The sequence below is a fragment of the Lactuca virosa genome, chromosome 4, assembly GCF_052849685.1.
Source record: "Lactuca virosa cultivar CGN04683 chromosome 4, Lactuca_virosa_CGN04683_v6, whole genome shotgun sequence".
In the NCBI taxonomy this organism is placed as follows: Eukaryota; Viridiplantae; Streptophyta; class Magnoliopsida; order Asterales; family Asteraceae; genus Lactuca; species Lactuca virosa.
In genome coordinates this window covers 376,315,647-376,329,449 of record NC_136429.1, presented here as the reverse complement: position 1 = coordinate 376,329,449, position 13,803 = coordinate 376,315,647, and the positions used below count along the sequence as shown (strand labels likewise).

At 32.6% G+C, this 13,803-nt stretch overlaps 2 protein-coding genes across 2 annotated transcripts; one reads left to right on the top strand and one right to left on the bottom strand.

The window, feature by feature from the left end:
* Window positions 1-4,100: 4,100 nt before the first annotated feature.
* On the top strand, window positions 4,101-4,954 carry LOC145106366 (uncharacterized). The gene is made up of 2 exons (XM_079043362.1): window positions 4,101-4,812; window positions 4,926-4,954. The coding sequence occupies exons 1-2, from the start codon at window positions 4,200-4,202 to the stop codon at window positions 4,952-4,954; spliced, it is 642 nt and encodes a 213-aa protein (XP_078899488.1). The 5' UTR covers window positions 4,101-4,199.
* A 932-nt stretch (window positions 4,955-5,886) lies between these two features.
* Window positions 5,887-13,331, bottom strand: LOC145108766 (bifunctional 3-dehydroquinate dehydratase/shikimate dehydrogenase, chloroplastic-like). The gene is made up of 10 exons (XM_079045843.1): window positions 12,864-13,331; window positions 9,691-9,796; window positions 8,729-8,947; window positions 7,792-8,132; window positions 7,604-7,667; window positions 7,304-7,412; window positions 7,058-7,207; window positions 6,546-6,694; window positions 6,292-6,454; window positions 5,887-6,192 (listed from the first exon to the last, which is right to left on the bottom strand). The coding sequence occupies exons 1-10, from the start codon at window positions 13,076-13,078 to the stop codon at window positions 6,149-6,151; spliced, it is 1,560 nt and encodes a 519-aa protein (XP_078901969.1). The 5' UTR covers window positions 13,079-13,331; the 3' UTR covers window positions 5,887-6,148.
* Window positions 13,332-13,803: the final 472 nt, after the last annotated feature.

Sequence of the window (13,803 nt, the reverse complement as noted above, 5' to 3'; positions counted from 1 at the left end):
AAGCTTTTAATTAAGCTTATTTGAATACATAGCTATGGCGACGACACCTATACCGACGACAAAAGTCGTCGCTACAACTCCGCCTATGCCGACGACAAGTTGTCGCCACACGTTTTGCCAACTTTGACCAAAATCGTTTGACCCGGATACTTGTGCCGACGACATGTCGTCTCGAAACCTCTGGCGGGAACGACCAAAAAATACGCGGTATGCTGAAAACCTATGCCGACGACATGTCGTCGGTATAGCTTTCGATAAATCTATTTTCCAATTATTTATATTCGATGATCCGGTTTATCAAAACGACCAAATTTTACGGAATCTATACCGACGACTTGTCGTCGGCAATCCACGTGGCGATCCGTGTGAAAACACTATAACGACGACTTGTCGTCGGCATAGATTTTTTATTTTTCATTTTTTTTATTTCAGCAAAAAAAAGTAAAGGGCGTCGTTTATTTTAAGCCTATACCGACGACATGTCGTCGGCATAGGGGTTTACCTAAAAGACCACAGTCTGTGTTTCATTTGCACGCAGCGTCGCAGCCTCTTTCTCTTTCTCTCGCGATCGGCGAAAAATCGAAGCTACCCTCCCAAAATCCGGCGATTAGCACCAGGTAATATCTCTTCTACCCGATTTCTCTCTTTATTGCTGTGTGGTCAAGATTTTTACCCCTAATTTGGAGTTTTTTTTATGTTATTTATTGCAATTGGTTCACCACCATCGGCTTCCACCATTTTCAGCCATCCCCACCGGTGAGTCCACCTCCGGTTCACCACCTTTGGCCTTCTCTCCTTCAGTGCTACATCATGTAAGTGTTGATCGGTTTTGGTGTTTTGTTGCTATCGTGTTTTTTTTTCTTCTGATTTGGTGTATTTTTGGTGACCCCCAGCCACCACCGAAGGATACCTATCAAAGTTGACAATTGGAATCCTGCCATCACAGCAAAAAGAAAAAAACAGGTTAGTATTTTTATTTATAATTTTTTTTTTGAAATTGTGATTGTATATATGTATAAGTTTATATGAAATTGGAATCATTGTATGACTATGGGATTGTTTGTTTGGTATGTGTTTGATTGTGCTGTTTGTTTGCTATGTGTATGATTGTATTGTTTGTTTAGTAAATGTATGTTTGTTTGTTTAGGTGAATCAAGTGTGGTTGCTAGGAGGAATGTTGGTGAATCAAGTGTGGTGAATCAAGTGTGGTTGCTAGGAGGAATGTTGCTCCTACTATAAACGATGACGATTTCATTAACGATGACAATGACGATGGTGATACGTACTCTTCAGATGAAGAAATAAATAATAAAAAATATGACAGTGATGATGATGTTGTAGATGTATATTGTTCTAGTGATGAATCTGATTGACGGTATGTCGTAGTTATTATATATCCTGATTGCTTATAATATTTGTTAAATTTTCAAATGTTGCTTATTTATAATTAGCTTTATTATATATTTTGAATGTTTATAATATTTGTTAAATTTTCAAATGTTGCTTATTTATAATTAGCTTTATTATATATTTTGAATGTTTATAATATTTGTTAAACAGATGGCAGAAGTCGCGAGGGGACATGGAGGAGACGGTGGGGATAGACCACCACACGGGGTCGCACGCGGTGTACCATCGGGTTGCCAATCTTGTAAGTTACATGAAATTTTTAAGTATTAGATATATTAAAGTTTTAAATTTCTAAATTTTCAATTCTATATGTAAATGTAGCACAAGCGAAGAATGTGAATGTGAATAAGCGTGGCAAAGGGAGAAACTTAAATTTGTACGACGAGTATGAAAACAACAAGTGTAATCCTTTGGATTTGCGAATTGATATCTCCGGGCGGACGTACCGATTTGTGGGGGACAACGGGCAAATGTTTGTCAGACTGATCTCAAATCTGGTGGGATCAAAGGTACCGTTGCATTATCATACTTGACGTCGTGTTCCTATCAAATTCAAAGATGATTTATATCCCGAGCTAGAAGTAAGTATACAATATATTTTATATGTATTGAATTTTACACTTATTAAATATTTTTTTACTAATCAAATATGTTTTTCCTTTTGTAGACTTATTTTGATCTAAATAGGTACCGGGGCACAGACTTGTGGGAACCCCTTCGAGCGGGTATCCAAGCAGACATGCAAAGAGCTTATCGAGACCGCAAGCATGATATGAAAAATCATTTTGATAGAGTTGGTGGATATCATGATGTGGAAAGGGCAAGAAGATGTCCACCGACTGATTGGTCCGCCGAAGCTTGGAACAAAATGATTGATTTGTTATTTTTGACCAATGAATACAGACGCACGTCGGACAAAAATAAAATTTGTAGGTCGAAACTTCCGCACACAAGTGCTCACGGATGTAGACCCTATGCTCAACGATGTTATTTAGAGGTAATAAAATATTATAGTATTAGTTAAAAGTGTTATTAACATTTGTATAAATATATTTATTGATTTCACTAATTATAGGAAAAAATGGGAATGAAACCGCAACATATTGAGGGTTGGAGACAAATGCGCTACAAAGAAGGTTCGGGTTGGTGTACAAGTCGAGCACAAGAAGATTGGGTAAGTGATAAACGAAATGAATGTGTTGTTTAAATATATTATTATTATTAATTATAGTTTTTTGTTTAAGGAATATTATTATTATTTTAATGTTTAAGTTTAGTTGTTTGTTTTAATTAACGTATGTTTATTGTTTTCTTTATTTTAGGAAAAAATTCAAAAAGAATATGAGAAAATGCAAAGCGAGGTTGGGGAAGGCGGAATAGTAGACGAGGAAGAATGTTTAGAACGTGCCCTTGGGAAGAGACGCGAGCATGCTCGCGGGGTGGGTAGGAGACCAACCGCCAACTTCGGTTTAATTCCAAATGAACGACCTTCCACTTCAAAATCGTCCCAATCTCAATCCCAATTTGATGCACAACAAATGCAAGAATACTTGCAACAATATAATGCATCATTGGCGGCATGTATTCCAGGCTTCCAACCACCACCACTTCCTAACTTTCTATTCAACTCTAACACACAAGCAACTACCTCTCAACAAGTTGCCGAAAGGATGGAAGAAGAAGGAGAAGAAGGAGAAGGAGAAGAAGGAGAAGGATATGATTATGATAATGATGTTTGATGTTTTTTTAGTGTTTTGAACAATGTTAGTTAACTACTTGAATTTGATGTTTTGAATTTGAACAATGGTACTTAGTTAATGTATTTCAATTGATATATGTTGGAATGTGTTTTGGATTTGTTAAAAATGCAGGAATGGCAATGTACTAAATTTGTAAAATTGGAAAAAAAACAAACAGGGCCTATCCCGACGACATGTCGTCGCTATAGGTATGTCATTGGGTCCTGTTAAAACCCTATAGCGACGACTTGTCATCGTAATAGACAAATCCTGTCGCGACAACATGTCGTCGCGATAGCTTTACCGACGACAAGTCGTCGCTATAGGTAGTTAATAAAACTTTATTTTTTATCCCTGAAAATATGATTGACGAAACCTATCCCAACGACTTGTCGTCGTGATAGGTGAAGCTATCGCGACGACATCTATACCGACAACACTATTGACCTATGCCGACACGCCTATGCCGACGACTCTATCCCGACGACATGTCGTTGTTATACCCTATGCCGACGACATGTCGTCGGGAGAGAGCCCGAATTCGTCGTCGCTATAGCTTGCTAATGTTGTAGTGCGCATGTTGAAGCAAATATGATACTTTCAGATAAGAGAGAATGTACTACACAGTTTGCAGGTCAAAACATCAGTGATGTCCCGAGTTCTCACTTCAGTGGTGTGAATCCTCATCAACAACCACCACCCGATTCAAGCATTCGGGCATCTTTCGGGACTTATTGCCCTTTTTGCAACATAAAATACGAGTATGACAGAGAGTTTGTAAACAGACCTTTGCGGTGTCAGCATTGCTCGAAGCTCTTCATTGCCTATGACATAACTGCACAAGGGGCAGCACCGGAAGTTCCCGGATCCCGTGCTGACGTGTACAAGGAAGCTGCTGGAAGCATGCCAAATGGCAACCATGTGAATCTTGATGATGATAGTAAGTTTGTAAACTGCCTGGATTTAGAATTCAGTAATTTTGACAAAGATAAAGAAGAAGATCGTTTTGCAGTTGACCAAATCTGGGCATGTTATGATTCTGTTGATGGGATGCCAAGATTCTATGCAAAAATTAGGAAAGTTTTTACACGCAATTTTAAGTTGAAGATCACTTGGTTAGAGGCTGACCCAAATGATGAATCTGAAATAAAATGGGCAGAAGAAGGGTTACCCGTTGGATGTGGGAAATTTGTGGGTGGTAAATCAGAGGAAACAAAAGATCGTCTCATGTACTCTCATCAGATAGTTTATAAAAACGGTTTGAAGAGAAATTCTTTTGTTATTTATCCCCAAAAAGGTGAAATATGGGCGTTATTCAAGGACTGGGACATCAAATGGGGTTCAGACCCAGAAAACCATACTAAATTCAAATTTGATATTGTGGAAATTCTTGATGTGCATGTTAATGGCAGTGTATCTGTTGCTTTATTGGTCAAAGTCAAAGGGTTTGTAAGTCTGTTTAAAAAAACAGCTTGGGGAGGACTAAATGACAGAAAAATCCCTGGAAATGAACATTTAAGATTCTCCCATCGAATCCCATCAACAAAACTGACTGGAGCAGAAAGAGCTGGAGTGCCACCTGGATCTTTTGAGCTTGATACGGCTTCTTTACCAGATGATCTTGAAGACTATTATTATTCCATCAATCCTGCAGTGCTTAAAGGTATATTTCTCAACTGCTTTGTGTTTTGTAGCATTCCACTTTCATTTGTTTCTATTATATTTATAAAGCATTGTTATAGTTGGTTAGATTTTTAAAGAATAATGTTTTTGTAGGAAAAAAAACCGAATGTACAATGCTATAATTGGGTAAATTTGAAGTACAATATATTAACAAGAAAAAAAAACTGAAAGTATAACGTTGTATTAGACAATACCTAAATGTGAACAATGAAAGTACAATGTAATTTTTTGGAAAACAATACTCTAAAAAATTAAACGCTATAAAAAGTACATTGCTATTTCTTGCATGTAACTATGAATAAATGCTATTCCTACATGCTTAATTGCATTTGTTTGGTTTCCTGATTCTGACATTAAGCCATCTTTATGCAGGATTGCCCTTTGAATGGGTCTAATGAAGGTTAACGTAACTAATTTCAGTCAACCTTCTTGGCACTTGAAAAGTTAGTGAAAATTGTAAGCTTTATATATGCAAATTAAAAAGCCTCTCCATTTTGTGCCACTTTTTATAGGTGGTCTTATTTTCATGTAATTTTTTTTTTAACTTGTGTCTAATTATATTTGTACCCAAGAATTATTAAATGGTAGGTTGTCCTAAGCAGCAAAAAAAACTTCCTGGATATTTTTTTTGTTGTATATGTGGGGCAGATTTGTTAGATTTGTCTGGAAATTTATGTCCTTTTGGTGTTAAAAAGTTTGAGAAGAATCATATATTTGACCATTACTTTTTAGTGTTGTCTCTTTTTTATTGCGAGGATGATGAGGGCATTTTAGCATTTATGTCTTTTCAACATTCAAGAGGCCGAGTTGAGTTATATTGTTCACCTTTTTTGGTTCATGACAAATGTCGTGGGGCATTCGTGTATATTAGAAAATGCATTTTAAATCCAACTAATGGTTTATGTGGTTTGCATTTTTTTTTTCTTTGACTAAAGTCCAAAAAAAATTTCAAACTTGCAAAAATAATCTTTTTGATAGAGTTTTGTTTGTAGTTTTAGTTCCTGTTTCAATGTGGATTGGCTTCTTGTGGGCCCAATAGTCACCTAACGGACAATTATGTGATAAATAACCCTCGGAGAAACAAGGGTGGATATTGGATATTCAATAAAAAATCAAGGGATGGTATCAAGAGTTTGTACAACATTAAGTCTGTCTACAAATATACACCATAATTGTAACCAAACAATGAACAGCAGCAACCCATGTCCACATCAGAAACTCTTCGTCTGATTCTGAACTCCAGGATCAGTTTGTTTTTTTTTTAAATTATTTAATCATGAATATAATCACAAATGAATCGTTTTCTTGTAAACCAATCAAAACTTTGATAAAACAATCTCTCGCATGAACTCTTCAGGTGCTGCAACAAAACAAACGCAACGTCTCAGATAAACACTAAAAATAAAACAACATATCTGAGGGCAAAATGGTCTTATCCCTCCCTCAGCAACCCATGTACCTTTGCCACCAGTGAAAAGATTAAATTGGCCGACAGCCTGTCGAAGGAACATCTCGACCCCACTAACAGTGATGACGCCAGCAGCCTCAGCGTCTTTTAAAAGTGTGGTTTTTCTAGGTGTATAAACAGCATCAAAGACAACGGAATAATCTCTCAAGGTTTCCTAAAATAGAAAGAAAATAAAAACATTTGGTCAAAAAAATAAAATAAAACCCTAAATAGAAAGTTGGAAAAACTTTTGTGAATAAACGAACCTCGGAAACGGGGATACGATCTTTATTTGGGTGCATCCCAATGGGCGTTGCATTTGCAAGAACTGCGCCTTTTTCTGGTTGGAAGTTAGACAACTCCTCAAATGGTATAGCTTCACCCGATACTGCAAGAGCAAGTGCTTTCGCTCTCTCTTTTACAAACAAACAATAAAATATTATTTAGTATCATATTCTAAACAAAAAGGTAAAATGGTCATTTACTCACATAGCGGGCATAATCGGTATAACCGTCTACGTACTTAATCTAAGCAACTAGACATGATTGTTTCTTTCTGACGTAAAATGACTTAACGGATTAAGCCAAAAAAACATTTCTTAATATTATTTGTGAATTTCTTTTTTAAAACGTAATTTAGTCTCATTCAGTAGTGTGACACATCCATGTAGTTAGTGGGACTCAGATAAACAATCATTTGTTATACATCATTATTTCTAAACAGAAGGGTAAAATGGTCATTTACTTATATTCAGACAGTTACAAATAGTACACATACCATAGTCAATATCGAAAACGGTAATGCGTGCGCCTCTACTTTTGGCACCAAATGACAAAGCTCTCCCTGCACCTCCCGCGCCAACAAGCACGAATTGTTTCCCGGTGATAGGAGAAGGGAGCAATGCTTCTCCATTTACAAGACCTCGAGCTGCAAAATAAGATGCTATTTAATTCAAAAAAGAATACAATAGTGGTCCCTACCTAATTCACTATAATGATTAAAGTTTGATTTTTTTTTTGTTACCTTTTAAAGCATCCTCAATTGCAGTTATAGAAGCCTCACAATCCGTATTATAACCAACGAGCTTTCCATCACTATGTCTTTTTACAATAGTATTAACAGCGCCTATGGACTGGTGAAAGAGATAATAGTTAGTTAAATTTCCATAAAAAAGTGTTAGATTATAGTATCCGACTTTCATTTATTTATGTTACAACATTGTAGTTTTGACGTTTTTTTTTTCTTATTTAGGGATTGTATAGCATTGTAGTGCAAAATTTTAATATCATGAGATTAAATTATATAAAGATGATGAAGTCAAACCTGAGCAAGAGGATGGACTTCATCGCAAAATTCCATTACTGCTTCCTTGTATGGGATTCCAACACTACAATAATCAAATACAAAATAAGTCAAACAAATTCAAAAGGTGGGTTCCACACATAAATCACAATCAAATTCATTTCATTTATGGATTCTGGCGTGATTGCTAAAAGGACAAATAGACGCACCTGTAACCAGCAAAGTCGGGACTTTCATAAACATTAAAGAACTGTTTAAGATCATCAACGAACATAGGAACATAAACTCCATTGAAGCCGACATGTCTGAAAGTAGGGTTATGCAGAATAGGGCCTTTGCTATGGCTTACGGGTTTTGAAATTAGGCCAAAAACTTTAGTATCCGCATCGATATTTTCAACTCCATATGCTTCTCTAAGGCTCGCAAGACTTGGTAGACCAGGTACTTGATTTCCTTCGATCGATCCGTACACAAAAACTCCCCCAAATTTTGGACCTAGCAATTGACTAATAAGCCCCCGTTCTCCTGTTGAGTATGCAATTAGTGGTACCTGTACATACCCCAAATCCTAAGTTACTGATAGATAATGGATAAAATATTCATTTATTTTATATTAAGACAGTTTATTCGGCCCAAAAAAGAAAAGGAATTCATAGATAAAAGATAATGTTGTAGTGTTGTATACATGAGGTTTGTTTTTTTAGACAAAAACTATCTAATGAAACAAAATGAACATTTTACATTTTCAAAAAACAAATTTTATAATATTTATCAATTTCAACATAAGAGGAAGTGGAAGGAAAATAAATAAGAGGTTAATGTCTTAATACATTAAATCAAAATTTTGGCTTAGGCCATTAAGTTATTTTGTCCATAATGATAAAATGTTTGTAAGAACCAAAATAAATAAACATTTTATCCTTGATCGCCAAAAAACAAGTTGCAAGGAAAAAAAGAAGGGAAACATAAATGAAGGGTTAGTGTATACATTAAATCAAGTTTTTTGGTTAACCCATTTACTCATTAAGTCGTTTTGTCTTGATTAAGTGTTTAACCCATTAACTAAGAAACATTTTCACACATGATTACTCTTTCAGCTATTTTATCTATACATGACTTAATGGTAAAAACAAAATAAACTTATACCTGACAATGAGAGAGCAAATGGAAGATTCTAGATAATTCTGTAATATCGGTTGCATTGGTAACAAGTTTGATAAGATCGGCTCCGGTAGATTGCATTCTTGTAACAAGATGGCTTAGATCTTCTTTCAAAGATGTAATCCCATCCACAAAACAAGATACAATTATCTTGCAATTTTTACGATGATTAAGATTGTATTTTTCCATGACGTCAGAAGCTACCTAATAATAATTATAGTGGAAAGTGTCAACTGAGTTCTTTAATATTTTTATGCCACTTAACTAAATCTTTACCATTTTATAGAATAAGAAAAGACAAAAAAAAAAAAAAAAAAAAAACCAAACCCAACAACAACTTTTTTCATCAAATAGTTATTTTTATTTTTTGACTTTTTATTAACAAACTAGTCACATTAATTTTTGTTTTGCTTTTTTATAAATAATCGTCAATTTCGTAATAGGTCTCGGGTCTACTACAAAATCACTACTGGGTACGAAATTTGCATTTTTGTAAAATCCCTATTAAAAAATATTAAAAACTAAAAAAATTAATGTGCACTAAGAAACTGATCATATATTGCAAAAATTATAATGTTTTATAAAAACATAAAAAATTAAGGGTTTTTTTTTTGTGTTGTGGAATTTTCAAAAACCATTTTTACAAAAAAAAAAAAAAAATCATAGTTCAAAATTGAAATGTTAGGTCTGAGAAATTGAAATGTTAGGTCTGAAATGTTGGGGTAAATTTTGAGAAAAAAGTTAAAAGATGTATTAAATAAGGGGAATTTTTCACAAAAATAGTGATTTCATATTAAGCCCACAATGAAATTAATGGTTATTTGTGAAGAAAGTAAAAAAGAAATGGTTATTTTGTAAAATAAGTATAAAAATAGCTATTTTGTCTCTTATTTTATAGATATTGGCATTGATTTATTATATTTTTATATGATTATTATAAAAAGTACCTGAAGTTCAAAATCAACATATTCTGCCCCCAAGTCTTTAGCAAGTAGAAGTGCTTCGAGCCTTGAGTTCTCATCACCATCGTATAATCCACCCTCCCATTTTGGCCTATACAACAAGAAAACAGAGTTATGTTATGCTTGGCCACTATTAAAAAAACTAATTGATAATTAGAAAGATAGCTTGTTAGTTAAAACTTAAAAGGTTAGCTATTAGTCGATAAAAAAAATATTTAATAAAACTAGCTGCAATATTTAAAATTATATAAAAACCAATATGTACAAGATTTATTTATTTTTTTATAATTATAAATGAAATATATGGGATAACTAAAAAAAACTCAATAAATAGGCTGACAACCTTATAAGTTAATTGTGATGCACCAAACATAACACAACACCTTGTAACAAGATTAGAAACAAAAATGATTTTATTTCAACGTGCCATTATAACATCATTCCTAATTATTATTATTTTAAATTAAAAAATAAATTTGTAAATTTTCAACTTTCAAAATTGACGAGTTCTTGAATTTTCTATCATGGACGATGGTGACATGGGGATTGATTATTTATGTACTATTGTCCGAAAATCTTTTAAGATTTTAAATGACTCCCATGTGCTAAATATATAATTTTTGCGGGCCAAAGCCTCTAAAATATATGATTTTATAAAGAATTCAAGTCACCTGTTTAATTCTTGGGTCATTATTGTACGTTTTTCCTTTCAAAATGAACTTTTTCACAAGTTTTATATTCATTTGGTTCATTGCTAATTAAATAATGAAATTAATAACTTTCTTCTGAAAAAATTTATAAACTTATATATTTAATCAAATGTTAGCAATTTATTTCTTTAAAAAACAAAGGGGGCACATAAAAACAGGAGATATGAAGTCACGATCTATTGTTAACAAATTGGCTTTAAGAATCCAAGTCAATTAATGACAAACACATTTTCAGATTCTTGACAGTTGTATATTATTTATTTTTATTTTTATTTATTTTGGTTTTTGTTTTCAAACATGATTTATTTATTTATTTTACTTTTTTGTGGTTACCTGAAATCCACAACCTTTATCTTATTACCACAGGGCATATGATATGTTTCTCTTATATTTTTGTATAAAAGTTAAATAATTAAACTAGCATTAAAATGGATTTTGTTAAATTTAGATGTTGTCATTTCAATACAAAAGAACATTAGGGTCTTCGGCAAAACTAACTGTAATTATTAATTATTCAATAACTATTTTGAAAATATAATAAAAAACAACATATACACATTCACTTGAAGTTAAAGTTCATCAACCCATAAATAAAACAAATAGGAAAAAAAAGATTTATGAATATTTTTTTGAGAGTCGAGATTATTGGATACTGTATTTAATTGGATTTAGCCAGAAGGACCTACATGTTTTGCACGTCTAAAATATTAGTATTTTTTTAAATGCTAAATTTTTAGATAGACGTTTTCTTTTGAATTAAATATATTACGATGAATTCAATATTTTGGAGTTACCCAATAATAGATATAGGTGACAACTTTGAATCTGTGAAAAAAATATCTATTGAATTTTAAGATGACATGTAAATCATTTTCTTGGAAGGGGTAAGAGTATTTTAAAAAATTGTGTAATTTTCTATTTTAAGTTGTCTAAATAGTAAATAATAAGATGTTTTTTTTTTTTTTTATAAAATTCAAATTCAAATCTACTTATTTTCCTAGGTAATTAGTACAGATTTATTGAAGATATAAACTTTTATACATTAGTTTTGTGAATTAACAAACTTGAGATTTCACAAATGACGAATATCATGCCCTCCTCAAATGAATAATAAGAAAGAAAAAAAAGAAAAAAAAAGGGTTCTTATGAGCAAAAATACAAGCAGACATAAATACAAAAGCAGACAATCTTGAAAATTCATATTGATTTCAAGAATTATAAAGAAAATTAAATAGTTCCAATATTAACTGGTGAAGGTGCACCCTGTCCATAACATAGGTTTATTAGGCAGAATAATGGAAAATAAAGAGCAAATTTTTTTTAACGTTTGTACTTTGCACTTTTGAGTAAAATAGACTTCAAGTTTTGATTTATTTAATGTTTTGATTTACTTTTTTGTCATACAATAAATGGAGTTGAGTAGTTTACACTAAAAAGAGTAATATTCACCCAAGAGTTTTAATTTTATGTAGAAAAATAGAACATGCAAATAAAAGTTCATAAAAAATAAGGGTAGTATATAGACCTAACAAATTATTTTGTTGTTAACCGTTTTTTAGGAATACTAACTTTAATTTTGGAGTTAAATATCAAAATAAAATCTTATTACTATTTTTAACAACAAAATCTAATATTCTCTTAAACTACTCCTAAATCCTAATTCCACCTTATATCCGTTGAACACTCGACTTAAAAAAATATAACTGTTACGTTAGAAACAATTTGGGGATATATTTATCATATTATTATATTTTTATGTTTATCTATGTTTATCTTGGCTAGAAGCATTGATATATTTATTATATTATTCTATTTTCATTTATATCTATTAGAGCATTTTAATTTAAAACATTCATCCAATATCATCTAAATACAGAAAAATTTATTCTGTAATTGAACAAAATCTTCGAAATATAATCACGAATGTAATATTATAAAATAAAATAAAAATGCTACCTACCCAATAGAAAGAACTCCCCGAGTCGTGATTCATGATGACCTTTTGTAAATTGACAACACACAGCTATATTTTTAATTTATAAATATTAACTTCATTCACTTAGAAACAAAAATAACATCCATATAATTAATGTATAATAAATATGTTAAAGTGTGCGTTTTGGTTTAGCTCTTGAATCCTCTTATTTTATATTTATCTCAAAAATCATTCTATGAAAAACTTGTAATAATTAAATATTGGATTAGAAAGGTTATTTTACTTTGCATTTTTTATCATATAAAAACTTTATTGATAATTTAAGAATAAATAAATAAATAAATATTTAAATCATAAAAAGTTAAAAAACCATGTAGGGTGTATGACTGTATGTACATCTGGAGCGCCTCCTGAACGAATCCCAAATCAGAGAAGCAGTTTGAACTTTGAACAAAAAATATGCAGATAACACTTGTACGATGTGCAATGATAAATGTACATATTAAACATACCGGTAGACGACGGCAACCGGAAGTGGTTTATTACGAAGAAGAGTCTGGAGATCTCGTTGAGGGTCTAACTCCTTCAAGCAATCAAGCCTGAGTTCGATAAGGTCTGCACCTTCCATCTTCGCCTGATACATATCGCCCACCATCTGTTCGACGGAATGTCTCATCAATGGCACACACACCATTGTTGTATTTCTCAACACACCAAGACTACCCATTGCCTTAGAAGTTTCTTCCACACAAAACCCACCAACAAAAATGAAAAAACCCGAAAGCAAAAGAATCGATTCGCTTTCTGGGTTGTGATAATTAGTTTGTGATATGGTATTTATACGCAGAAAAAAGTTGGTAAGGAAGGATAGGGGCTGGGGGTTGGTGAGTCCTACGTGGAACCCAAAACCAACATTGCCCACATTTCAAATCATTTCTATATGTGGAAGGTGTTACTTATTAGCTTTTGGGGATAATGAAATGTAGAATCATCAGATTATTTGATTTCTCAACGATTAAATTAATGAAATGGTTGATTTCATCAAATTTCAGATTAAAGAAACTCTTAGGAACAAGACATTAGAAAAGTCAATCGATGCAAGTTGAAGTTGGTGGGACTAAGAAATGCAGAAGAACCCGACAATGGAAAATTGGGGAAGAATAAACAATTTGGTAATTTTGAAAGAGGAGGGAAGAGGAAAGAGGGTGTGAAAATGGCTGAAAGGGTTGTTGTTGGTGGGAGCTCTTACCATGTTCAGTGGGCACATTAATGTTTCTTTAATTAAGCTTAATTTCTTTTGAATTACCAATGTTTGGGGATAAGTTCAAACTTGTTCACCAACCAAAATATGTGGTTTTAAATTTGACCATCTTGCATATATTTGTTGTTGGGATAAGTTTCTTTTTCAATAAAACATACATTTATATTATGATAAGTATATATTAAATCTTT

Bases quoted from the DNA above. Each gene is read 5' to 3' on its own strand.
- LOC145106366 (XM_079043362.1), top strand. From the start codon at position 4,200: ATGCCAAGATTCTATGCAAAAATTAGGAAAGTTTTTACACGCAATTTT. The intron at 4,813-4,925 runs GTATATTTCTCA...ATGTTTTTGTAG, and splicing joins CAATCCTGCAGTGCTTAAAG to GAAAAAAAACCGAATGTACA.
- LOC145108766 (XM_079045843.1), bottom strand. From the start codon at position 13,078: ATGGGTAGTCTTGGTGTGTTGAGAAATACAACAATGGTGTGTGTGCCA. The intron at 7,208-7,303 runs GTAACAAAAAAA...CTTATTTTGCAG, and splicing joins AATTGAGGATGCTTTAAAAG to CTCGAGGTCTTGTAAATGGA. The intron at 6,193-6,291 runs GTACATGGGTTG...GTTTTGTTGCAG, and splicing joins TCTTTTCACTGGTGGCAAAG to CACCTGAAGAGTTCATGCGA.